Below are 27,375 nucleotides of genomic sequence, written 5' to 3'. Positions count from 1 at the left end.
AGAAGATTACCTATTGGATAACCATAGCGACTGCATAGAAGCGATGGAAAAAACAGATGCCTATAAATATCTAGGATACAGACAAAAAATAGGAATAGATAATACAAATATTATAGAAGAACTAAAAGAAAAATATAGGTAAAGACTAACAAAAATACTGAAAACAGAATTTACAGCAAGAAACAAGACAAAAGCTATAAATACTTATGCTATACCAATACTGAACTACTCATTTGGAGTAGTGAAATGGAGTAACACAGACCTAGAAGCACTCAGTACACTTACACGATCACAATGCCACAAATATAGAATACATCACATACATTCAGCAACAGAAAGATTCACATTAAGCAGAAAGGAAGGAGGAAGGGGATTTATCGATATAAAAAACCTACATTATGGACAGGTAGACAATTTAAGAAAATTCTTTCTAGAACGAGCAGAAACTAGCAAAATACACAAAGCAATCACTCATATAAATACATCGGCTGCAATTTCATAACCACTTCTGCAACCCTTTAGATCACATAACATCAACAGATACGAAGAAAGTAAATTGGAAAAAGAAAACACTACATGTCAAGCACCCATATCATCTAACACAGCCACACATCGATCAAGACGCATCCAACACATGGCTAAGAAAAGGCAATATATACAGTGAGATGGAAGGATTCATGAGTGCAATACAGGATCAAACAATAAACACCAGATATTACAGCAAGCATATTATTAAAGATCCCAATACCACAACAGATAAATGCAGACTTTGCAAACAACAAATAGAAACAGTAGATCACATCACAAGCGGATGTACAATACTAGCAAATACAGAATACCCCAGAAGACATGACAATGTAGCAAAATAATACATCAACAGCTTGCCTTACAACATAAACTTATAAAACAACACATTCCCACATACAAGTATGCACCACAAAATGTACTGGAGAATGATGAATACAAATTATACTGTAACAGAACCATTATAACAGATAAAACAACACCGCATAACAAACCTGACATCATACTCACCAATAAAAAGAAGAAATTAACACAACTAATCGAAATATCCATACCCAATACAACAAATACACAAAAGAAAACAGGACAAAAAATTGAAAAATACATCCAGCTGGCTGAGGAAGTCAAAGACATGTGGCATCAGGATAAAGTTGACATCATACCAATTATACTATCAACTACAGGAGTCATACCACACAATATCCACCAGTACATCAATGCAATACAGCTACATCCAAACTTATATATACAACTACAGAAATCTGTAATTATTGATACATGTTCAATTACCCAAAAGTTCCTAAATGCAATGTAACATATACCGTACAGTTAAAAGGAAGTCATGCTTGATCAAGGTCCGCGTCACTTTCCATTTTTGACCAGACATAACGTCTGAGAAAAGAAAGAAATAATAATAACAATAATTAAATGCAGGCCCTACAGCAAAGTAGCAGCCATTATATAGTTACTGTTGTGTTATGTTCTCAATTAGTCCATTTATCCATTGCAAAATGAATAATGAAGTATTTAATTTACACAATCATTTGTAGTGATTCTCAAGTGCGTGTTGAAATATTAAATTTCGTCTGACGTGTCTGTGATGTGCCATCGTCAACATGTCCCAAATATTTTAATATTTCAATATGCACTTGAAAATGGCTACAAAACTGAAATCACAATTGTTAAAAATAAATGAACAATTAACAGTTAAATGAAAGAAATTTCTTTCAAAAAAATTTACATGAATGTTGTCACCCATGAAAGAAAACTCACTAAGTAATGATGCAGTTCCTGGCCTATTTTGGGAACTACCTACAACTCGAAGAAGGCATTTTCATATGTGCTGTATGGCATGTACATTCCATAAATGTGTGGCACAAAGTATGTATATGTGTAGTGGGTGGTCTGTTTGAGGAAAAGGATATTCATGCATTCATTTCACAGGCTGTAACCTCCACCACACTTTGTCACATGTTACTGCTAGTAATTGAAAAAAAAAAAAAAAAATCATCTTTTGGTAACTTATATAATCATTTTAACAGTCTTATGAAATAGTGTAATAGTAATGATCTTTTAAGAATAGTTCAGTTTCTTTGGTGAAATACAATTGAATCCTTCTGTTTCTATCCCTCAGAAAATTACATTTTACCCCTCATGCGGTAATTATCTCTATGTTGGAAACCACTGATCTAGCCAACAATTTTTGTAAATAATTACATTTTCTTAACCTTCTTGGTCAAGTGATTACATGTAAGAGAAATACTATGTGTATAAACTACCCTAGTACTCTAATCTTTGAAAAGCACACATTATAAACTGGAACAGTAGGTGCTTATCATAAGGTATGAAAAAAAAGAAATAAAAGTTTATGAAGTGAGTGACGGCTGAAGTTTCGATCCAGCTGAGAGAACACTCACCTGCCCTAACAGGGTACCTCCGCAGTGGGACGGGGTCATCCAGGAAACGGGGTGCGGAGCGTGGTGGGTCCCTCGTGACAGTCACAGAGAAGATACGGGGTGACCTCACCAGCTGCCCTGTGATGTCATTCACAGCCTCACACGTGTAGTTACCGGAGTCAGACTCACTCAGGGAAGTAAGGAGCAGTCTTCCTGGTCCTGTAATAAAACAGAACAATGATACTTGCATTTCCATCAAGAAGTACTATAGCAATGTTGCAGTAAATAACTGAAAGTCACGTCATAAAGGTTGAGTAGAAACTGGGGACGTACTTGAGGAACTGGTTCTGTCAAAAAATGGACAATAGTGTTATTTACAACCCAACAGAAGTGGTATAATGCAATTGCCAATGTTAGATAATGTGGAGAACACAATTCACCATTGCTAAATAACCCAACACCATGCATACTTTCTCATACTAACAAAGGATGTTTCATTTTATTGTGTTGAGCTGTAACTAATGTTTCCTGTATGGCATAGAATTATTTATTTTTTGGTAATATCAGTGTGTGTACCATTTTATCTTTCATTAATAGTTACATATAAATATATGGCACTCTTTGTTTCAAAAGAATTTGGATAAAATCCCAGAAAAAAATAATGAAGTTAATTAAGAATTCGTTTGTATAGGAATAATAAAAATATGTCATAAAATCCTTTTTAGAATGTTAATACTATTTCTGAGTGAATTTACGTGTAAAATTGTCATTACATAGTGATTTTATACTTGAGAAACTCCTTTTTCCTAGAGAGAAAAATGGTTTATTATCCATTGTTAATACTGTCAGTGAATCAGAAAAGAGTTCAGTATGCAGCAACAAAAATTTTTGATCATTTGCCCAATAATGTAAAATATCTTACAGGTAGTGAAGCAAATTTTAAATCTAATTTAAAATTATTTCTCCTGGACAATTCCTCCTATTCCACTGATGAATTTCTACTTAAGAACTGTTAGCCAGTGAAAGAACAAGAATTGTTCAGATGATCGATGGAACATGTAATTAACTAACTTAGCTGTTTTCAATATTTACATGTAGTTGTACTTCCAAACATTCACACTGAGTTTTAGACTGGAAATCACACAGCTTACTGCAAGTTGGCGTTAATGACAGAAAATATTTGTCACTATGTATAGTACCTGGAAAAAATGAAAGTTATCCAATGATAAAAATGTATCATGTTATTAATATGTGATAGCAATGCTGAACCAGTTTATCCTGCATCAAAGTTAAGTAGAATTTTTTTTATTATTGTTCTAATTGAGTCTATTCATCACTGGCCTGTGGAAATTTCTTTTGGGTTATTGTGGCAAGAAAGTCAAAAGCCAAGTACTATTATTATTTATGTTTTCTTTTTTTTCCAAAAGTTACAAACTTACAGATCTCTGGAATGATCACAGCCATATGCAGTGTTCCACTTAAGTCCACTGTGAGTTGTAACTGGTAAATGAAATACCCAAATACAGCAGTCAGCAGAGGCTGAAGTGGCTGGAATCCATGCAGCTCAGATTCAAAGGGCCCACCACTCCTTCACACCATGGACATTATGCACACTGTTGTTACTGTTCTGCGAATAGTTTTTATCTAATATGAAATTCAATTTGCACTGAAACAGTCTTTTATTCCTATCCGTGTAAGTCTTAACTTTTTATACTAGCAGTAACAAACTGTACCTTTATGTTCCTTGGAAAGATTTATGTCTTTATATCATGGTACAATTATGTTGCTTATCCCACTTCTACAAGTTTACTATTTTTTTTAAAGACACTCACCATAGGTCTTGTGCTCCTTTCATCTGTTAGTTATTATTACAATCTGACATCAGCCAATATACCTCAGACAATTTTTTTCTTATTTGAGACATAATTTTATATAACTTGTTGTTTAGCTTTTATTGTATCCATTGTCAATTCCAATTATGTGTGATGCCAATGTTGCTACTACTTTGCCACATGATGGCAGCCAATAAGGCTTATTAGTTTTATTTTACACATTAAATTTTGTAATTGTTGAACTTTTATTCTGCATAAATAAAATAATATCACATCTGTTTCTATTCTGCCACCTGATGGCAGCCATTTTACTGTTATAACTATATCATGTATACTTGACAGTTGTGTTTCTGTGTTTTAATTTTTTGGACTATGCTGCGAATTATGGCGAAGTATGGGGCCCCCATTTCTACTAACTGCGATCTTGCATGAACGTTCATCTCTATGCTTCATGTTAAAATTTTTTCACTAATTTACTTAAGATTGTTACATACACATCTTATAACCTTTATATCTATGTACAGCATGCAGCTCCTAAAAATATTTTTGCCTAAGTACCTGATTTGTACAACTGAGAGTTGCTCTTGAATTTCACTATTCTGATCCTGTTCTGTAATTTTCATGTATCTTTACTATAATTTAACAGATATTTGAGGATAGCAAATTCCAAATCACATCATTATGAGCAATAAAGTCATACTATTTTTGAAGCAGTCCTTTATGATTAGCAAGCAGTCCAGCCTTCATTCAGTAGTACTGTTCATATTCAACAGGGTCACCTGCCTCCTAAGTGACTTTATATCACAATTGTGTTACAATATGGGTATTCATGAATGTACAGTCAGCATTTTGTAAGTTACAAGGGTCACTCCAAAAGAAATGCACACTATTTTTTTTTAAATCCATCTTTTATTCTAATTGTTTGAAAGTTTCACAGTGCGTAGATACATCCTTTAGGAACACTATTTTCATTTCTCCACACAATTTCCACCCCTCTCAACTGCCTTATGCGTCTTGGAACCAGCGCCTGTATACCCGCACACTAAAATTCTGGACTGACCTGTTGGAGCCACTGTTTGGCAGCGTGCACAAGGGAGTCATCACCTTCAAAACATGATAGTCACATGGAGCCAGGTCAGGACTGTAAGGCGGGTGTTTCAGTGTTGTTCATCTGAATTTTGTGATCACTTCCATGGTTTTTTGACCGACATGTGGCCGTGCATTGTCGTGCAACCCCAAAACATCCTGCTTTTGCCAATGTGGTTGAACACGACTCAGTCGCGCTTGAAGTTTCTTCAGTGTCGTCACATAGGCATCAGAATTTATGGTGGTTCCACTTGGCATGACGTCCACAAGCAAGAGTCCTCAAGAGTCCTTCAGAATCGAAAAACACTGTAGCCACAACTTTTCCAGCAGAAAGATGTTGTTTTGAATTTTTTTTTCCTTGGGTGAATTTGCATGATGCCACTCCATTGATTGCCTATTCGTCTCTGGTGAAAAATGGTGGAGCCATGTTTCATCACCTATCACAATTCGTCCAAGAAATTCATCTCCACCATTCTCGTACTGTTCCAAAAGTTCGCTGCATACTGTTTTTATTGTTTCTTTGTGAGCCACTGTCATCATCCTGGGAATCCACCTGGCACAAACCTTTTTTAATGCCAACACTTTCAGTATTCTGCAAAAACTTCCTTCCCCTATCCCAATGTAGCATGACAATTCATTCACTGTGATGCGTCTGTCAGCAGTCACCAATTTGTTAACTCTCTGCACATTGTCTGGGGTGTGTGCAGTACGAGGCCTGCTGCTGCGAGGACAATCCTCAATATTGTCGTGCCTGCTTTCACCACGTAATCAGCTAACTGTACTGCGATTGACAGCAGCATCTCCGTACACCTTTTTCAACCTCTTGTGGATGTTTCCCACTGTCTCGTTTTCACAGCACAGGAATTCTATGACAGCACGTTGCTTCTGACGAACGTCAAGTGTAGCAGCCATCTTGAAGACATGCTGTGACGGCACCACTCATGGGAACAGGTTGAACTAAGCTTGAAAACAAGTGGGAAGGATGTATCTACACACCGTGAAACTTTCACACATGCAGAATGAAAACTATGTTTTTACAAAAATAGTGTGCATTTCTTTTGGAATGACCCTCGTATAATTTTACACTTTTTCTTTTCATTTTAAAAAATTATTTTCCTTTTTTGTCTTCTGGGCGGCTCAGGGGAGGGGGGTCCATTATTTCTGGTGTTCTGTTCCCGCTGTCTCAGCCTAGTTATGCCACTGGCACTTACCGGCTTGAGCAGCAGCGCTCTTGGGCTGGAGGCGGTGTTCGTCCCGGTAGAAGAGCAGCGCGGGTGGTGGCACACTCGGGGGTGGCTGGCAGGGCAGTACCAGACTTCCACCCAAGGCCACATGCACCTCCACCTGCTGGCTGGGCCCGTCGCCACCAGGGAAGGGGTCCAGCCGAGCCACCAGCAATTGTGCAGGCGTCGACACCAGGGCCGCCGCACCGAACCACGCCACGCACTGCAACATGCATGAGGTCACATGTGGACATGTCTGTCTCCGTGGAGGTCTTGTAATATGTTTATGTCTCTTTCAGTGGATTTGTCTCTCAGCACAGTATCAGTAAGCTCAATAAAGCCTAATCATTTTTGTACCCTAAATTCAGCTAAAATAATAACAAATTTACTCTTGGAGTAGAAATTATGCAAATAATAATTACACATTGGACCCCTTCACAAAAATACTAACTCATAGCAAAAAAATTACTTTTTCTAATTATACTGTACAATAAAAAATATTTCTGAAAAATTATTTAGTCCCATAAAATCAGTTTTCGTAATTTCCAACTTTTGTAGTGATTATACAAAAGAAAATATAAACGAGAATTACCATGTTTACATGGGGCTCCCAAAATCAGATTTCGTTAATTAATATTGCAACACTATTTTCTGGATGGTCGTGTAAACACCCCAAAATCAATTCTGGAAATCAGTTTCTAGCTATTTTCAGCCATAATGGCTATGTTTGTCCACCGTGACTGTGTGGGATAATTATTTATTTCAAGTTTCTGCTACCAGTCACTTTTATTTTATGCTTAATCTAACATAATGCAACGCGTTTCGAACATGTTCTGTTCATCTTCAGGCGTTTATAGATAGATAGATAGATACATACATACATACATACATATAGAGAACCGTTACTTAAAAATAAACACAGTCATACACTAGATTAATCTAGAACTCTTTGTCCATTGTTTTTTATTGTAGCTGCTGGTGTGGCATTTGGAAGGAGGGGGGGAGGAGGGGGGCAGTGTATGGCTAGAAATCGAAATTAGTGATGTCTTCTGCTGGTTTTCTTCCTTGGGTTGACTATGTATATCAGGGCCTGTATAAGATGCAGATAGATTTGCATCAGTTATGTGTTACGAAAATAGTGTGAAAGGCTTTTATATGACAGTTGATCACTTACTGGTTTCAATTTCTAGCCGTACACTGCTCCCCTCCTTCCCCCCCCCCCCCCCCAAATGCCACACCAGCAGCTACAGTAAAAAACAATGTACACAGAGTTCTAGGTTAATCTAGTTTAAGACTTTTATTTTTAAGTAACATTTCTCTATACGTGTGTGTGTGTGTGTGTGTGTGTGTGTGTGTGTGTGTGTATGTATGTATGTATGTATAAACGCCTGAAGATGAACAGAACATTTTCGAAACACGTTGCATTATGTTAGACTATGCATAAAATAAAAAGCGACTGGTAGCAGAAACTTGGAATAAAGAAACAGTTTATAGCTGTTGATTTTCTACTTCCACAATCGATTTTCGCTCCCATGTAATTTTCACTGTCGTCATTTCCTTATACAGCTGACGACTGTCCACATTCCCAACCGCGAATACATTTCATGCGTTTCATAATGGCTGTAGTTGCCGCAGTGGCTGTTCCTTCGGACGTGTATGCATGTCCGAAGAAATATCACATCGTAATACGGAATAACAAAGGCACTGCAATATTGCATTTATCCGGCGACACCTGGCAAGCGACTTTCAATTAGATTTGTCTCCCCTGTACGGGGATATACATAATGAACGTGTCAGTGCAGGTTGTTGACACATGGTTGACGAAATATGGAAATTTGGGTTTGGCCGAGAGCAGCCCCAGATCTGGGATATTTCAGAACCTTAGATTTTACCTGATAGTAGAACATCTTTCTGAAGAGTTTGATATATAAAACATATATATTCGAGGAAATGTAAGACATATTATTTGGTCGTAAGTGTGACAAAGTGCAGTGTCATGCCTCTTTCCACGGCATTCTTCTATCGGACGTCACTACATTTCGCTCTGTGGAATTCAAACGAGTATTTTTGTAATGGAAGCCATCAAACCTATATTCAGGACAGTGGAATGTAAAATTTCAGGTCGTGCCTCTCCTGCTCACAGTTGGCAGGTTTGACATCCTGCCCCCTTTTAAAAAAAAGCTCACAATTAGTGCTGGGTGGGATTATTTGTAACCCGAAGAATAAGAACTCTTCAGTAAATTTGCAGATTTTATCGCCTATTACCTAATAATTTTCTCTTTTGCGTGGCATCCAGCCACCCATTAAAATTAACATGCCACGTTCGTTTAACCAGCGGACCCCGGAAATCGGGATGAATGCTTGGAAAGAGAGACAGAAGAGGAAGGAAGAAGTTTTGAAGGTATGGAAGAATACTTGCAAAAAATTTATGACGGACAGGACGAAACAAAAACACGTGACGAGATTGAGGGAGACGAAGGAAATATCACCATCAGAAAAGAATTAGAAAGAGAAGACCTGCAGATGTAGCATGCAGAGACAGCTGTAATAGAAATGAAAAATGGCACAGCGGCTCTTGGAGTAGAAGACATCACAGTGGAAATGATCAAAGCCGCAGGACCTACCAGAATTCAGTGGCTGTATAGACTAACGAGGCTACTATGGACATATGGAAAGATTCCTGGTGATTAGACAAAGGCAATTATTGTACCTATGTTGAGAACGATAATAGAGCGCTCTGTGAGAATTACAGAGGGGTAGCACTGTTGTGCGACTGCATGAAGAAAATCAGGAATAAGACAGAAGCACAGTTAACAGAAGAAACAACAAGGATTTCGACGTAGAAGATCAACAGGTTTTAGAAAAGATTCGGAAATTTGGAAAATACATCGATGTTGCCTTCATGGATATAAAAAAGGTTTATGACGCTGTTGGAAGGGAAGAGATATGGCAAGGGAAGAGATATGGCAAGGTCAGAACAGACTTAAATTCCCAAAAGAAATGCAACTGAGTATCAGAAATATGTTCAAATATGCCTGAATTGTGTTATAATAGGCGGCGAAAAATCAGAATGATTTCTAACATAAAGAGGGGTTCGGCAAGGAAGTGTGATCTCGCCAATGCTTTTAAAAACAGTAATGGATATCGTAACGGAAGTCCGCAACACACAGCATATGCAGATGATGTGATGATTTGGGAAGAAAATCGGCAGAAATTGGATGAACACATAAATATCTGGCAGAGAGTAATTGAAGAAGCATCCATGGAAATGAAGTTAAGAAAACGTGAACTACACTACTGGCCATTAAAATTGCTACACCACGAAGATGACGTGCTGCACACGCGAAATTTAACGGACACGAAGAAGAAGCTGTGATATGCAAATGATTAGCTTTTCAGACCATTCACACAGGGTTGGCGCCGGTGGCGACACCTACAACGTGCTGACATGAGGAAAGTTTCCAACCGATTTCTCATACACAAACAGCAGTTGACCGGCGTTGCCTGGTGAACATTGTTGTGACGCCTCGTGTAAGGAGGAGAAATGCGTACCATCACGTTTCCGACTTTGATAAAGGTCAGACTGTAGCCTATCGCGATTGCCGTTTATCGTATCGCGACATTGCTGCTAGCGTTGGTCGAGATACAATGACTGTTAGCAGAATATGGAATCGGTGGGTTCAGGAGGGTAATACGGAACGCCGTACGGCTGTAACGGATCATGCAGCTACGTCTCGATCCCTGAGTCAACAGATGGGGACGTTTGCAAGACAACAACCATCTGTACGAACAGTTCGACGACGTTTGCAGCAGCATGGACTACCAGCTCGGAGACCGTGGCTGCGGTTACCCTTGGCGCTGCATCACAGACAGGAGCGCCTGCGATGGTGTACTCAACGACGAACCTGGGTGCACGAATGGCAAAACGCATTTTTTCGGATGAATCCAGGTTCTGTTTACAGCATCATGATGGTCGCATTCGTCTTTGGCGACATCGCGGTGAACGCACACTGGAAGCGTGTATTCGTCGTCGCCATACTGGAGTATCACCTGGCGTGATGGTATGGGGTGCCATTGGTTACACGTCTCTGTCACCTCTTGTTCGCATTGACGGCACTTTGAACAGTGGACGTTACATTTCAGATATGTTACGACCCGTGGCTCTACCCTTCATTCGATCTCTGCGAAACCCTACATTTCAGCAGGATAATGCACGCCCGCATGTTGCAGGTCCTGTATGGGCCTTCCTGGATACAGAAAATGTTCGACTGCTGCCCTGGCCAGCACATTCTTCTGATCTCAGCAATTGGAAACGTCTGGTCAATGGTGGCCGAGCAACTGGCTCGTCACAATACGCCAGTCACTCCTCTTGATGAACTGCGGTATCATGTTGAAGCTGCAAGGGCATCTGTACCTGTACACGCCATCCAAGCTCTGTTTGACTCAATGTCCAGGCGTATCAAGGCCGTTATTACGGCCAGAGGTGGTTGTTCTGGGTACTGATTTTTCAGGATCTATGCACAGAAATTGCGTGAAAATGTTATCACATGTCAGTTCTAGTATAATATATCTGTCCAATGAATACCCGTTTATCATCTGCATTTCTTCTTGGTGTAGCAATTTTAATGGCCAGTAGTGTAATGAAAATCAACAGGAAAAAAATTAAAATATTAAGTATGTAACTTGCAATGGAAAAATTATTAAAGAAGTAGATTCTTTCAAGTATCTAGGAAGTGAATTAACCAGAAAGGAAACATCGAGGATAAAATTTCGGAGAGAGCAGAAAATAGTAGAAACTGGAAAGTACCTGCCAAAGCAACGATCAGGATGTACAAGTCATATCATCTGCCACTTTTGACCTATGGATCAGAATGTAGGACTTGACCAAGAAAGAACCGAGCAGAAAACAAGCAAATACAAGCAACAGATATGAGAATTCTACGAGGCATCCTGGATAAGACGGGGAGGAATAGTATAAGAGATGAAACCGTATGAAACAACCTGCAGATCAGTCCCCTAAAAGAAACTACGGAGGGAAATAGACTTGAATGGTTTTGCCACATTAAAAGAATGGGACCAGAAAGACTTCCCAGAAGAGCCCTAGAATGAACAGCATCTGGACGGAGATCATCTTGTTCGTGGTCTCCCGGTTGGAGAGATTAGGTGGAGGGCGATGTCAAGGAAGAGGACTGCAATGGTAGGGGGCGCTAAATGATAGACTGTTGGTGCAAAGACAAGCTTGGAAGAAGCGCTGTGAATGAGATGCGTAATCAGCAGCGTTTCAGGTAGAAGAAGAGGAAGAGGAAGAAGAAGAATGGGGGTAGGAGGTGGTATGCAGGCATTTTTTCCTCCTTCAAATAATCCCGAAATCCTCTAAGTATCCGTCAACCTGAAAGACCGAAAAGACAAAATAAGGTTTTTATACTTGCTGCACCATATGTCATTCCAGGATTTCCAGGCCAAGTCGATGAATCCAACACTTCCGCACAATCGGAAGTAGCAATATTCACCGGCTGTTTTAGCCAATCATAAAATTTGCTGGGCTCGAGACGTCTGCTTTATGTTCCCCTTTCCAGTGTAATTCGTCTGAAGTTGAGCTCTTCTACTGCTCCGAGAGCTTCACAGTAATGCGGACCATTGTTCAGTTTCCTTTCCTAGAACACCAACAGCTGGTTTCAGATCTTCCGCTGGGCAGAACACATTGTTATGTCTCGTGGCTGATCATTCTTGAAGTGTTCAGGTTTAAATCTTCTCTTTTATGATTCACCGACAACGTCGAAATCTCTGACTTTTCAGTCGCGCGTGAATTATCGGCAAGTTTTAGCTTTTTATATGCAGGAGAACAAATAAATTACTTTGTAATTTTGCTGCTCTTGTTAGCTTAACCCAGGGCTTAATGGCGTTCCAGAACCTCAAAGGGATTCTTTCTTGCACTCACTGGAACAAGTCTGCACCGGAGATTTAAAATAGCACACGTGTATCAAATCGCAACGCAACTATAATTTGCCGCTGCGCAAGCAACGGGTGACAACTGTTGTCGCGTTAAGTGGTTTAAAAATGATATGGAAAAAATAAAAGTCAATTTTTCTAGATTTTTCCACACCTGAGTAACACCATAACTGACGGCTGCCGGGTATGTTCCCTAGGTGTTTACAACAGATACTAAACTTTTTATAAAACATTAAGATGCTTCTGGCGTAGAGCAGCCCTGTACGGAATGTTAATTTCATTTACATTAGCATCAACTTACAATAAATGTCTCTGTTAATTACGCCCTTTAATTACTATGGTCCTGTCCCGTGAACTGGACTTCGGCTCCGAGAAATTTATCACCCAAAGTTAGAAGAAATGCCAATTACACACATCAAAAAATGTTTTGCATCACCTCAGTTCCGAGAGTTCCCGAACCTGTACAGAAAATTGGAATAGAGATCAACATGAACATCACTTCCGCCCTTTTTACTGCTCATGAAAAACACACATTGCATGTTGTACCGCCATATGGCGAGACCTTCAGAGGTGGTGGTCAAGATTCCTGTACACACCGATACCTCTAATACCCAGTAGCACGTCCTCTTGCATTGATGCATGTCTGTATTTGTCGTGGCATACTATCCACAAGTCCATCAAGGCACTGTTGATCCAGATTGTCCTACTCCTCAACGGCGATTCTACGTAGATCCCTCAGAGTGGATGGTGGGACACGTCGTCCATAAACAGCGCTTTTCAATCTACCCCATGCGTTCGATATGGTTCGTGTCTGGAGAACATGCTGGCCACTCAAGTCGAGCGATGTCGTTACACTGAAGGAAGTCATTCACAAGATGTGCACGAAGGGGGTGGGAATTGTCGTTCATGAAGACAGATGCCTCGCCAGTATGATGTCGATGTGGTTGCACTATCGGAGGTTGGCATTTAAGTATCGTACAGCCGTTACGGCGCCTTCCATGACCACCAGCGGCGTATGTCGGCCCCACATAATGTCACCCCAAAACAGCAGGGAACCTCCACCTTGCTGGACTCGCTGGACAGTGTGTCTAAGGCGTTCAGCCTGACCGGGTTGCCTCCAACCACGTCTCCGACGATTGTCTGGTTGAAGGCATATGCGACACTCATCGGTGAAGAGAAAGTGATGCCAATCCTGACGGTTCCATTCGGCATGTTGTTGGGCCCATCTGTACCGCGCTGCATGGTGTGATTGCAAAGGTGGACCTCACCATGGACGTCGGGAGTGAAGCTGCACATCATGCAGCCTATTGCGCACAGTTTGAGTCGTAACACGGCCTGTGGCTGCACGAAAAGCATTATTCAACGTGGTGGCGTTGCTGTCAGGGTTCCTCCGAGCCGTAATCCGTAGGTAGCGGCCATCCACTGCAGTAGTAGTCCTCGGCGGCCTGAGCGAGGCTTGCCATCGACAGTTCCTGTGTCTCTGTATCTCCTCCATGGCCGAACAACATCGCTTTGGTTCACTCCGAGACGCCCGGACACTTCCCTTGTTGAGAGCCCTTCCTAGCACAAAGTAACAATGCGGACGCGGTCGAACCGCGGTGATCGTCTAGACATGGTTGAACTACAGACAACACGAGCCGTGTACTTCCTTCCTGGTGGAATGACGAAGTGATCGGCTGTCGGACCCCCTCCGTCTCAGGCGCTGCTCATGCATGGTTGTTTACGTCTTTGGGCGGGTTCAGTGACATCTCTGAACAGTCAAAGGTACTGTATCTGTGATACAATATCCACAGTCAACGTCTATCTTCAGGAGTGTTAGGAACAGAGGTGATGCAAAATTTTTTTTTTGATGTGTGTACTTTTAAGCATGGAAAAGAGAGATCTTACTAACCGAGAGTGAGAGAGAAAAGTGGTACTAAAGAAAATTGAAAAAAAAAAAAGATTTCAACTATTTTCACAGATCTTGTGTCGTTTTCATTAAGAGGTGTACATGCGGATTAACTTAAATGACGGGATAAACGTACCGTACAACCAAGAATTTTAACGTGCAAGATGCAGTACAACATGACGCGATGGGCAGAAGCGCTGGACGTTATGCTGTGTGTGTATGTGCTTGTGTGTGTGTGTGCGTGCAGCACACTCAAGACAAGTTCACAGAGCAGCTACAGTGCAAATGTTTGAACGTTGCTGCTGGCAGCAGTTAAAAACATGACGTCATAGGCACGAAGATTACCGACTAGCGCCGATATGTATCCAGCAGAACTAGGGGGCAAAGTGACTCAGCTACGGGGACAGATGGTAGCACCCGTTGTTTATATTGAATCTTGTGGTTTTATTGCTGTGATTATAAGAAATAATGTTTTAAAAGCTACATCTCACACCACTATTTTGTAAAAAATGGTTTCTCATTGTGAGCTTCATCACATGTTTTCAGATATCGATACTTGTGATTTATATGGGAGGGGGGCGGAGGGAGGAGAAGGGGAGAAGGTGCGGGGAGGGGGGGGGGGCGATTGTATGGTTTAAGAGGTGCATTCCGACACCTAAAACTCTTACAACTTAAGTACTGCCTTATCCTCTAAACTATCTTGCAATGAAAGGCAGGATGGTACCGACCATATAACCGACAAGAAGGGAGCAATAAGTAAATAACAAAGTATACCGTGTGCCATATCTCGGCTTACTCAGAGAAGAAGAAAGTACTCACTGGATGCCAGTGATTCAGTTGTCGGGAACGGTTGGCTGCTGCTTCGAAACGTTCGAAACAGTTAACAGTATCGCTTTTCCCACCACAGACTGCATGTCCGAAAGAACAGATACCATCTTCATATATAGTTCAGGCTAACCGACCACTGACCGTCTCCTTCTGTGAGGATGCACACGTATTGAACTCTTACGGGACTCGGTAAGATTGTCTGCCGCGAGTAATGAGTGTAATGGGCAGGGGCACTATGAATGTAGTGTGTGGACATTAAGTTAGGAATGTGAGTCTCACGGAGAGCGTACAAGGGATGAATCCCTGCAGTCGCACTATCCTCTGTGTTCTCGGTGGCTCAGATGGATAAAATGGTTCAAATGGCTCTGAGCACTATGGGTTCAACTGCTGAGGTCATAAGTCCCCTAGAACGTAGAACTACTTAAACTTGACTAACCTTAAGGACAACACACACATCCATGCGCGAGGCAGGATTCGAACCTGCGACCGTAGCGGTCGCGCGGTTCCAGACTGAAGCGCCTAGAACCGTTCGGCCACCAGCGGCCGGCGCCAAGAAAACATATCTCGATTTTCTACTGTGCATTGGCATTATACTGTCTATGTTGATTTTAAGGAAATATGAGAAGAGAACCGGAAAATCAAGAACTGCAGCGTTTTATGTATTTCCTGAAAAGGTGTTTTTTTCTTTTTTTTTTTGGTACAAGTGGGGTTTCTCGGTATTCTCTTTCCGTTGTAATAGGGAAATTGCGGTCTAGGCAGTAAAAGTATGGTGTCTGTTCTTTCGGACACGTCCGAAAGAGGAGACACCACAAACATAATTAGGACGAGGATGAGCAATGGTCACTTCAGTGCGGGTGCACAGCGCGGTCGAACGCTTACGGAAATCGGAGAAACGCCGCGGGTAGCGAGCATATCCACACAGTACAAGTGGATAAGTTGAGAATTTGTCTCTGACGGGGGCGTCCTGGGATAGTCCGTGCAGTTGCAACGACCTCTGTGTCGGGATGGCTTAGCGGTCAGTGCATCTCGCTAGCAAGCAGGAGACCATGGTTCGAATCCCGGTCATTTTCGATTTGCCCCTTTGACTTAGATGAATGCCCTCAAACAGCTAATGTCATTAATTCCTTTTTGTCTTGAAAACACCTGTGTATACATCTACATGGATACTCCGCAAATTACATTTAGGTGCCTGGCAGAGGGCTCATCGAAGCACTTTCACAATAATTCTCTATTTTTCCAAACTAGAGCAGTGCGCAGAAGAAAGGAACACGTATATACAGGGTGAGTCACCTAACATTACCGCTGGATAGATTTCGTAAACCACAACAAATACTGACGAATCGATTCCACAGACCGAACGTGAGGAGAGGGGCTAGTGTAATTGGTTAATACAAACCATAAAAAAATGCACGGAAGTATGTTCAAAAAATGGCTCTGAGCACTATGGGACTTAATATCTGAGGTCATTAGTCCCCCAGAACTTAGAATTACTTAAACCTAACTAACCTAAGGACATCACAAACATCCATGCCCGAGGCAGGATTCGAACCTGCGACCGTAGCGGTCTGTCGGTTCCAGACTGCAGCGCCGTTAACCGCCCGGCCACTTCGGCCGGTTGGAGGTATGTTTTTTAACACAAACCTACTTTTTTTTTAAATGGAACCCCGTTAGTTTTGTTAGCACATCTGACCATATAAATAAATACGTAATCAGTGTCGTTTGTTGCATTGTAAAATGTTAATTACATCCGGAGATATTGTAACCTAAAGTTGACGCTTGAGTACCACTCCTCCGCTATTCGATCGTGTGTATCGGAGAGCACCGAATTACGTAGGGATCCAAAGGGAACGGTGATGGACCTTAGGTACAGAAGAGACTGGAACAGCACATTACGTCCACATGCTAACACCTTTTTATTGGTCTTTTTCACTGACGCACATGTACATTACCATGGGGGTGAGGTACACGTACACACATGGTTCCCGTTTTCAATTACGGAGTGAAATAGAGTGTGTCCCGACATCTCAGGCCAATAGATGTTCAATGTGGTGGCCATCATTTGCTGCACACAATTGCAATCTCTGGCGTAATGAATGTCGTACACACCACAGTACACCTGGTGTAATGTCGCCGCAGGCTTCCACAATACGTTGTTTCATATCCTCTGGGGTTGTAGGCACATCACGGTACACATTCTCCTTTAACGTACCCCACAGAAAGAAGTCCAGAGGTGTAAGATCAGGAGAACGGGCTGGCCAATTTATGCGTCCTATGAAACGCCCGTCGAACATCCTGTCAAGTGTCAGCCTAGTGTTAATTGTGGAATGTGCAGGTGCACCATCATGCTGATACCACATACGTCGACGCGTTTCCAGTGGGACACACCCTATTCCACTTCGTAATTGAAAACGGAAACCCTCATGTTAAAGTACATGTGCGTCAGTGAAAAAGACCAATAAAAAGGTGTTAGCATGTGGACGTAATGTGCTGTTCCAGTCTCTTCTGTACCTAAGGTCCATCACCGTTCCCTTTGGATCCCTACGTAATTCGGTGCTCTCCGATACACACGATCGAACAGCGGAGGAGTGGTACTCAACCGTCAACTTTAGGTTACAATATCTCCGGATGTAATTAACATTTTACAGTGCAACAAACGACACTGATTACGTATTTATTTATATGTTCAGATGTGCTAACAAAACTAGCGGGGATCCATTTAAAAAAAACGTAGGTTTGTGTTAAAAAACATACCTCCGTCCATTTTTTTATGGTTTGTATTAACCAATTACACTAGCCCCTCTCCTCACGTTCGGTCTGTGGAATCGATTCGTCAGTATTTGATGTGGTTTACGAAATATATCCAGCGGTAATGTTAGGTGACTCACCCTGTATTTCCGTACGAACTTTGATTTCCCTTACTTTTTTATGATGATCGATTCTATGTAGGTCGGCATCAACAAAGTATTTTCGCATTCGGAAGACAAAATCGGTGATCGAAATTTTGTGAGAAAAGTCCACCGCGACGGAAAACAGCTTTGTTTTAATGATTTCCACGCGAAGACCACCCGAAGACCTTTATAATGTCATTGACACTCTCCCCCCTGTTTCGCGATAATGCAGAATGTGTTGCTCTTTATTGAACATTCTCGATGTACTCCGTTAAACCTATGTGGTAAGGATCGCACTCCGTGCAGCATTATCCTAAAAAAGGTTAGTGCAGGCACTTTCTTTAGTAGACCTTTGCATCTTCTAAGCGTTCTGCCTGCAGTCTTCCCCACAACATTTTCCGTGTGTTCTTTCCAATTTGAGCTATTCGTAATTGTAATTCCTAGGCATTTAGTTGAATTTACGGCCTTTGATTTATGGAGTAACCGAAGTTTAACGGATTCCTTTTAGCACTCGTGTGGGGGACGTCACACTATTCATTATTCGGGTCAACGGTCAATTTTCGCACCATACAGATATCTTTTCTACATCGTTTTGCAATCTGTTTTGGTCTTCTGATTAGTTCACTAGACGATAAACGACAACATCATCTGTGAACAACCGAAGACAGTTTGGTTGAAATGGCTCTGAGCACTATGGGACTTAACATCTATGGTCATCAGTCCCCTAGAACTTAGAACTACTTAAACCTAACTAACCTAAGAACATCACACAACACCCAGTCATCACGAGGCAGAGAAAATCCCTGACCCCGCCGGGAATCGAACCCGGGAACCCGGGCCAAGACGGTTTCTCAGATTGTCATTTACAGAGATAAGGGACGGCAAAGGGCCTATAACACTATTAGGGGAATGCCAGATATCACTTCTGTTTTACTCAACGACTTTTCGTCAGTTACCTCTCTGACAGGAAATCACGAATCCATTCACATAACTCAGACGATATTCCATGAGCACGCGATTTCAGTACAAGCTGCTTGTGTGGTACAGTGTGAAAAACCTTCTGGAAATCTAGAAATACGGAATCAATTGAAAGTACCTTCTTAGTAGCCCTTGACACTTCGTGTGAGTAAAGAACTAGTTGTGTTTCAAGAGAACGACGTTTTCTGAATCCGCCTTGACTGTGTGGCAATAGACCGCTCTCTTCGAGATAATTCGCAATGTTCGAACACAATGTATGTCCCAAAATCCTGCTGCATATCGACGTTAATGACGTCGCCCTGTAATTTAATGGATTAGTCCTACTACCTTTCTTGAATATCTACATCTACATATATACTCCGCAAGCCACCTGACGGTGTGTGGCGGAGGGTACCTTGAGTACCTCTATCGGTTCTCCCTTCTATTCCAGTCTCGTATTGTTCGTGGAAAGAAAGATTGTCGGTATGCCTCTGTGTGGGCTCTAATCTCTCTGATTTTATCCTCATGGTCTCTTCGCGAGATATACGTAGAAGGGAGAAATACACTGCTTAACTCCTCGGTGAAGGTATGTTCGTGAAACTTCAACAAAAGCCGGTACCGAGCTACTGAGCGTCTCTCTTGCAGTCTTCCACTGGAGTCTATCTATCATCTCCGTAACGCTCTCGCGATTACTAAATGATCCTGTAACGAAGCGCGCTGCTCTCCGTTGGATCTTCTCTATCTCTTCCATCAACCCTATCTGGTACAGATGCCACACCGGTGAACAGTATTCAAGCAGTGGGCGAAGTGTACTGCAACCTACTTCCTTTATTTTCGGACTGCATTTCCTTAGGATTCTTCCAATGAATCTCAGTCTGGCATCTGCTTTACCGACGATTAATTTTGTATGGTCATTCCATTTTAGATCACTCCTATTGCCTACTCCCAGATAATTTATAATTTATGGAATTAACTGCTTCCAGTTGCTGACCTGCTATATTGTAGCTAAATGATAAAGGATCTTTCTTTCTATTCAGCACATTACACTTGTCCACATTGAGACTCAATTGCCATTGCCTGCACCATGCGTCAATTCAGCACATTACACTTGTCTACAATGAGATTCAGTTACCATTCCCTGCACCATGCGTCAATTCGTTGCAGATCCTCCTGCATTTCAGTACAATTTTCCATTGTTGCAGCCTCTCGATATACTACAGCATCATCCGGAAAAAGCCTCTGTGAACTTCTGATGTTATCCACAAGTTCAGTTATATATGTTGTGAATAGCAACGGTCCTGCGACAGTCCCCTGCGGCACACCTGAAATCACTCTTACTTCGGAAGACTTCTTTCCATTGAGAATGACATGCTGCGTTCTGTTATCTAGGAACTCTTCAATACAATCACGCAATTGGTCTGATGGTCCATATGCTCTTACTTTGTTGCCGCGCGGGATTAGCCGAGCGGTCTGAAGGCGCTGCAGTCATGGACTGAGCGGCTGATCCCGGCGGAGGTTCGAGTCCTCCCTCGGGCATGGGTGTGTGTGTTTGTGCATAGGATAATTTAGGTTAAGTAGTGTGTAAGGTTAAGGACTGATGACCTTAGCAGTTAAGTCCCATAAGATTTCACACACAGTTGAACATTTTCTTACTGTGTTCATTAAACAAAAATGTTCAAATGTGTGTGAAATCTTATGGGACTTAACTGCTAAGGTCATCAGTCCTTAAGCTTACACACTACTTAACCTAAATTATCCTAAGCACAAACACACACACCCATGCCCGAGGGAGGACTCGAACCTCCGCAGGGATCAGCCGCACAGTCTGTTCATTAAACGACTGTGGGGAACTGTATCAAACGCCTTGCGGAAGTCAAGAAACACGGCATCTACCTGGGAACCCGTGTCTATGGCCCTCTGAGTCTCGTGGACGAATAGCGCGTGCTGGGTTTCACACGATCGTCTTTTTCGAAACCCATGCTGATTCTTACAGAGTAGATTTGCAGTCTCCAGAAAAGTCATTGTACTCGAACACAATACGTGTTCCAAAACTCTACAACTGATCGAAGTTAGAGATATAGGTCTATAGTTCTGCATATCTGTTCGACGTCCCCTCTCGAAAACGGGGATAACCTTGTAACGTACCCTTAGAAAAAACTTTATAAATGACAGTTTTGGAAAACCTCTACGTTATTTGATTTACAAACAGTTGAGCAAAACTGAACGCGCTCAGACATTTCTCTCTTTACTTATTCTGATCATCAATAAACTGACACACAACATTTTTAGCGGAACAACATTTTTAGCGGAACGCAATCTGACTTTCAATAATCCCTACAAAAGAATGGCCCTGACTAACAATAACCTATACCTTTCATGAATCACTTACCTCACAAAAATCTTCGTTACTCAAACTACTGCAATACAGCGTGCGCCAATATTGCCAGCTGAATAAAAGATTCTAACTACTGAAGGCACTAACTACTGATTGGCATAGTTAGCGAATGAAAGATTTTGATAGAGAACAAACGATTTATTTACCTTAATAATGTTCAAAAGTCATAATATATATATCAGTTCATGATATCCAATATTACACATTTACTCTTTCTGATGGACACACGTCCAGATCGACCGCTCTCAAAACTCTGTCATCCCTCTCCCCACATCCACCACTGCTGGCGGCTCACCTCCAACTGCGCAACGCTGCGCGCTGTACACATCCAACTGCCCAACACTACAATAGCGAATATTCCAACAATGCAAACCAGCCACGGACTGCACACAGCACAGTCAGTGATTTTCATACAAAGCGCTACGTGGCGTTACCAACATAAAAACCTAAACAGCATACTTACAACATGTGCCCTTTTCCAATCTTTTGGAACGGTACACTCTTCTAAAGATGTACGGTACAGCGCTGCGAGAAGAGGGGCAAGTTCCTCCGCGTACTCTGTGTAATATTGGTGTGACTTGGGCAAGTTTCCACATTTTACTTTAAAAGTTTTTGGTCAGGACCAGTTCTTGTGAGGACCACCGTCTCTTCCCTGACAGTATCAGGGTATATTGAAATATTTAAGATTTTCATGTGACGGCCGTGGTAACTGCGAGCGCCCGCTGCCGTGGTACTGACCTGGTAGTCGCCGGCCTGGTCGTAGCTGGTGACGTGCACCTGGTAGCTGGACCGCACGCGGCCCTTGCCGCCGCTGGCGCCGGAGGGGGCGGGGTGCGCCGACGACGACGACGTGGACTGCGCCTGCTGAGGCACGTGCGACACGAAGCGGCCGGCGTGCTTCCAGCGGATGCGGTCCGCCCCCGAGCGCAGCCGGCAGTCGAACGAGACGCGGTCACCCAGCGGCGCCACAGCGTCCTCAGGGCTCCGCAGGAAGAGCTGCGTCATGTCTGCACGCAAAGACACGGCGGGCCGCTCGTCACTGCACACGTCTCCGTACAGGCTGCTTCAGGAGGCAGCTATCTACAGGGTGCGTAAGACGGCTGTTTTTTGACGATGCTATTGGAGTGTTTGGCAGAGCACTGAAAGACCTGAGTCGAAACAAGGCCCCCGGAGTAGACAACATTCCATTGGAACTACTGACGGCCTTGGGAGAGCCAGTCCTGACAAAACTCTACCATCTGGTGAGCAAGATGTATGAAACAGGCGAAATACACTCAGACTTCAAGAGGGATATAATAATTCCAATCCCAAAGAAAGCAGGTGTTGACAGATGTGAAAATTACCGAACTATCAGTTTAATAAGTCACAGCTGCAAAATACTAACACGAATTCTTTACAGACGAATGGAAAAACTAGTAGAAGCCAACCTCGGGGAAGATCAGTTTGGATTCCGTAGAAACACTGGAACACGTGAGGCAATACTGACCTTACGACTTATCTTAGAAGAAAGATTAAGGAAAGGCAAACCTACGGTTCTAGCATTTGTAGACCTAGAGAAAGCTTATGACAATGTTGACTGGAATACTCTCTTTCAAATTCTAAAGGTGGCACGGGTAAAATACAGGGAGCGAAAGGCTATTTACAATTTGTACAGAAACCAGATGGCAGTTATAAGAGACGAGGGGCATGAAAGGGAAGCAGCGGTTGGGAAGGGAGTGAGACAGGGTTGTAGCCTGTCCCCGATGTGATTCAATCTGTATATTGAGCAAGCAGTAAAGGAAACAAAAGAAAAATTCGGAGTGGGTATTAAAGTCCATGGAGAAGAAATAAAACTTTGAGGTTCGCCGATCACATTGTAATTCTGTCAGAGACAGCAAAGGACTTGGAAGAGCAGTTGAATGGAATGAACAGTGTCTTGAAAGGAGGATATAAGATGAACATCAACAAAAGCAAAACAAGGATAATGGAATGTAGTCTAATTAAGTCGGGTGATGCTGAGGGAATTAGATTAGGAAATGAGACACTTAAAGTAGTAAAGGAGTTTTGCTATTTGGGGAGCAAAATAACTGATGATGGTCGAAGTAGAGAGGATATAAAATGTAGGCTGGCAATGGCAAGGAAAGCGTTTCTGAAGAAGAGAAATTTGTTAACATCGAGTATAGATTTAAGTGTCAGGAAGTCGTTTCTGAAAGTATTTGTATGGCGTGTAGCCATGTATGGAAGTGAAACATGGACGATAAATAGTTTGGACAAGAAGAGAATAGAAGCTTTCGAAATGTGGTGCTACAGAAGAATGCTGAAGATTAGATGGGTAGATCACGTAACTAATGAGGAAGTATTGAATAGGATTGGGGAGAAGAGAAGTTTGTGGCACAACTTGACCAGGAGAAGGGATCGGTTGGTAGGACATGTTCTGAGGCATCATGGGATCACCAATTTAGTATTGGAGGGCAGCGTGGAGGGTAAAAATCGAAGAGGGAGACCAAGAGATGAATACACTAAGCAGATTCAGAAGGATGTAGGTTGCAGTAAGTACTGGAAGATGAAAAGGCTTGCACAGGATAGAGTAGCATGGAGAGCTGCATAAAACCAGTCTCAGGACTGAAGACCACAACAACAACAACATTGGAGTGTTAACAATTGTAAAGGAAAATTACACTACTGGCCGTTAAAATTGCTACACCACGAAGATGACGCCTTACAGACGCGAAATTCAACCGACAGAAAGAAGATGCTGTGGTACGCAAATGATTAGCTTTTCAGAGCATTCACACAAGGTTGGCGCCGGTGGCGACACCTACAACGTGCTGACATGGGGAAAGTTTCCAACCGATTTCTCATACACAGACAGCAGTTGACCGGCGTTGCCTGGTGAAACGTTGTTGTGATGCCTCGTGTACGGAGCAGAAATGCGTAACATCACGTTTACGACTTTGATAAAGGTCGGATTGTAGCCTATCGCTAGAGGTCTGCACGGATAAGAAAAGTGCAATCCGCATCCGCAGGTTCCTTATCCGCATCTGCATATATTTAAGTTTTGAATGAGTAATTAATAGTAATAGACAGTAGTACTTAGAATTATGGTATGTAATGACATAGGTATTGTTAGGGTGCCATTTCTGCGACAACTTAACTACTTTTGACTTCTTAAATTACAGGAAATGCTCTATACCTACTCTAAAGCAGACCATTCCAAACAGGAAAACATTGGCGCTCCGGAGCACACACAGTAGCAGCTCGGATGTCGTGAGATTGGAAACGCTATTTAAAAAAATAAAATTCAATGTAATAGTATTAAATGATGAAAATACATGTATAGAAACAATTATATTTCCCTGCTCTTGTGCCAAGGCAGCTGAAAATGACGATGGTTTTAAACTGTTACTAGCACATTGCATCATTTACCGACAGTTTTTTTGTACTCACTGCTTGGATGTGTCAAATGTTGAAGCCATTCATGTCAGCTCATGATTATATTATAGCTTACGCGTTCAGTCCTCGTCACTTCCATGTGAAATATTTAGAGTATTAGGCCTTCACTGTAACACGCTGGCGCACCTGTGAAAAAGTTAAACTGCCAGCAATAATTGACGTTGTCTGGAAGAAATAATTCGTCTTCCGAAGAGTGACAACAAAATCAGTGGTTATAGAAATTAGGAGTGGTTGGATGAGGTAGCAGATCCTTAGCACTCTCTGCACCGTACTTGGCTCCCACATCAATAAGAAACTGTGCCGTCTCGAGAAATTCAGATCCACACGCAACTTCGAATGGTAAAATGTCTTTGCTGACAAGATTGATAAGTTCTTCTGTCCCGGCTGTCTTCAAATTTAGCGGAACTTCAGGAGTTTACACGTCTCTCTTGGTATTTAAATAAGTAATTATGCTACTTTGTCGAGCCTCACACGAATGTTTTAGCAAATTTGAAGTTCCACTTTTGTGTCCACTGTAGGAATATACTTTTTTACATGCAAAACAAGCCACTATATCTTTTATCTTTTCGTTACCATCAAATACGTATGCGAATTTTTTTCCAATTTGGCGATTTCAATTTGTTTTCCTTCACTAATGTAAAAGCACCTTTTTTCACCTTACACGAAATTGTATCCATCGATATGGTGTTCATTTGAAGAAAGAACTCTCACTGATATTTGCTACGATGAAGGTTGTCACTCGGTCACTACAAAGCGCTAACTGAAGTCAGCGGAAAATTGCAACGGGCACCTGTCTGGTAGACAGTGGGCAGGTTTGCCACCCAGAGAGCACTTCACAGGCCACACAAAAGACACGGTCGCCGAAACGAATTCGGCGCAGGTCTCTTGGACACAGCTACGTCGGTCGTAGCCAGGGGCTGAGGACGACAGACATCCGCTCTACCCGGGCCCTGCAAGATTCCAAGAATGTCGACAGACTTGAAGTTTTGAACTAACATTGCAACATACGTACTGGGCAGATGCCGTGCTCATTATCCGCAGATGACCCGCGGATATCCGCGCCGGTCGCGATTTTATCCGCCAAGTAACAAATACCGCGGATATCCGCGGATATATCCGCGGATATCCGCATCCGCGCAGACCTCTACCTATCGCGATTGCGGTTTATCGTATCGCGACATTGCTGCTCGCGTTGGTCGAGATCCAATGACTGTTAGCAGAATATGGAATCGGTGGGTTCAGGAGGGTAATACGGAACGCCGTGCTGGATCCCAGCGGCCTCGTATCACTAGCAGTCGAGATGACAGGCATCTTATCCGCATGGCTGTAACGGATCGTGCAGCCAAGTCTCGATCCCTGAGCCAATAGATGGGGACGTTTGCAAGACAACAACCATCTGCACGAACAGTTCGACGACGTTTGCAGCGGCCGCACGGACTATCGGTTCAAATGTGTGTGAAGTCTTATGGGACTTAACTGCTAAGGTCACCAGTCCCTAAGCTTACACACTACTTAACTTAAATTATCCTAAGGACAAACACACACACCCATGCCCGAGGGAGGAATCGAACCTCCGCCGGGACCAGCCGCACAGTACATGACTGTAGCGCCTTAGACCGCTCGACTAATCCCGCGCGGCACGGACTATCAGCTCGGAGATCGTGGCTGCGGTTACCCTTGACGCTGCATCACAGACAGGAGCGCCTGCGATGGTGTACTCAACGACGAACCTGAGTACACGATCGGTAAAAAGTCATTTTTTTCAGATGAATCCAGGTTCTGTTTACAGCATCATGATGGTCGCATCCGTGTTTGGCAACATCGCGGTGAACGCACATTATAAGCGTGTATGCGTCATCGCCATACTGGCGTATCACCCGGCGTGATGGTATGGGGTGCCATTGGTTACACGTCTCGGTCACCTCTTGTTCGCATTGACGGTACTTTGAACAGTGCACGTTACATTTCAGATGTGTTACGACCCGTGGCTCTACCCTTCATTCGATCCCTGCGAAACCCTACATTTCAGCAGGATAATGCACGACCGCATGTTGCAGTTTCTGTACGGGTCTTTCTAGATACAGAAAATGTTCGAGTGCTGCCCTGACCAGCACGTTCTCCAGATCTCTCCCTAACTGAAAACGCCTGGTCAATGGTGGCCGAGCAAACTGGCTCGTTACAATACGCCAGTCACTACTCTTGATCAACTGTCGTATCGTGTTGAAGCTGCATGGGCAGCTGTACCTGTACACGCCACCCAAGCTTTGTTTGACTGAACGCCCAGGCGTATCAAGACCGTGCTGCTATTACGGCCGGAGGTGGTTGTTCTGGGTAGTAATTTCTCAGGATCTATGCACCCAAATTGCGTGAAAATGTAATCACATGTCAGTTCTAGTATAATATGTTTGTAGTATAATATGGTGTAGCAATTTTAACGGCCAGTAGTGTATATACACTGAAGAGCCAAAGAAACACCT

At 42.5% G+C, this 27,375-nt stretch overlaps 1 protein-coding gene across 3 annotated transcripts in view; it reads right to left on the bottom strand.

The window, feature by feature from the left end:
- Positions 1 to 27,375, bottom strand: part of LOC124717019 (interference hedgehog-like) — a 597,210-nt gene that overhangs the window by 90,071 nt on the left and 479,764 nt on the right. For all 3 annotated transcript variants that reach the window (XM_047243672.1, XM_047243673.1, XM_047243674.1), the window contains exons 3-5: positions 22,205 to 22,473; positions 6,550 to 6,784; positions 2,442 to 2,639 (exon numbers count right to left, since the gene is read on the bottom strand). In XM_047243672.1, coding sequence (XP_047099628.1) covers positions 2,442 to 2,639; positions 6,550 to 6,784; positions 22,205 to 22,473 — 702 coding nt within the window. The remainder of the gene's footprint in view (positions 1 to 2,441; positions 2,640 to 6,549; positions 6,785 to 22,204; positions 22,474 to 27,375) is intronic.

This window comes from Schistocerca piceifrons, chromosome 9 (genome assembly GCF_021461385.2).
Source record: "Schistocerca piceifrons isolate TAMUIC-IGC-003096 chromosome 9, iqSchPice1.1, whole genome shotgun sequence".
Classification (NCBI taxonomy): Eukaryota; Metazoa; Arthropoda; class Insecta; order Orthoptera; family Acrididae; genus Schistocerca; species Schistocerca piceifrons.
Note: the sequence above shows the minus strand (reverse complement) of the source record. Positions and strands in the feature narration are given on the sequence as shown.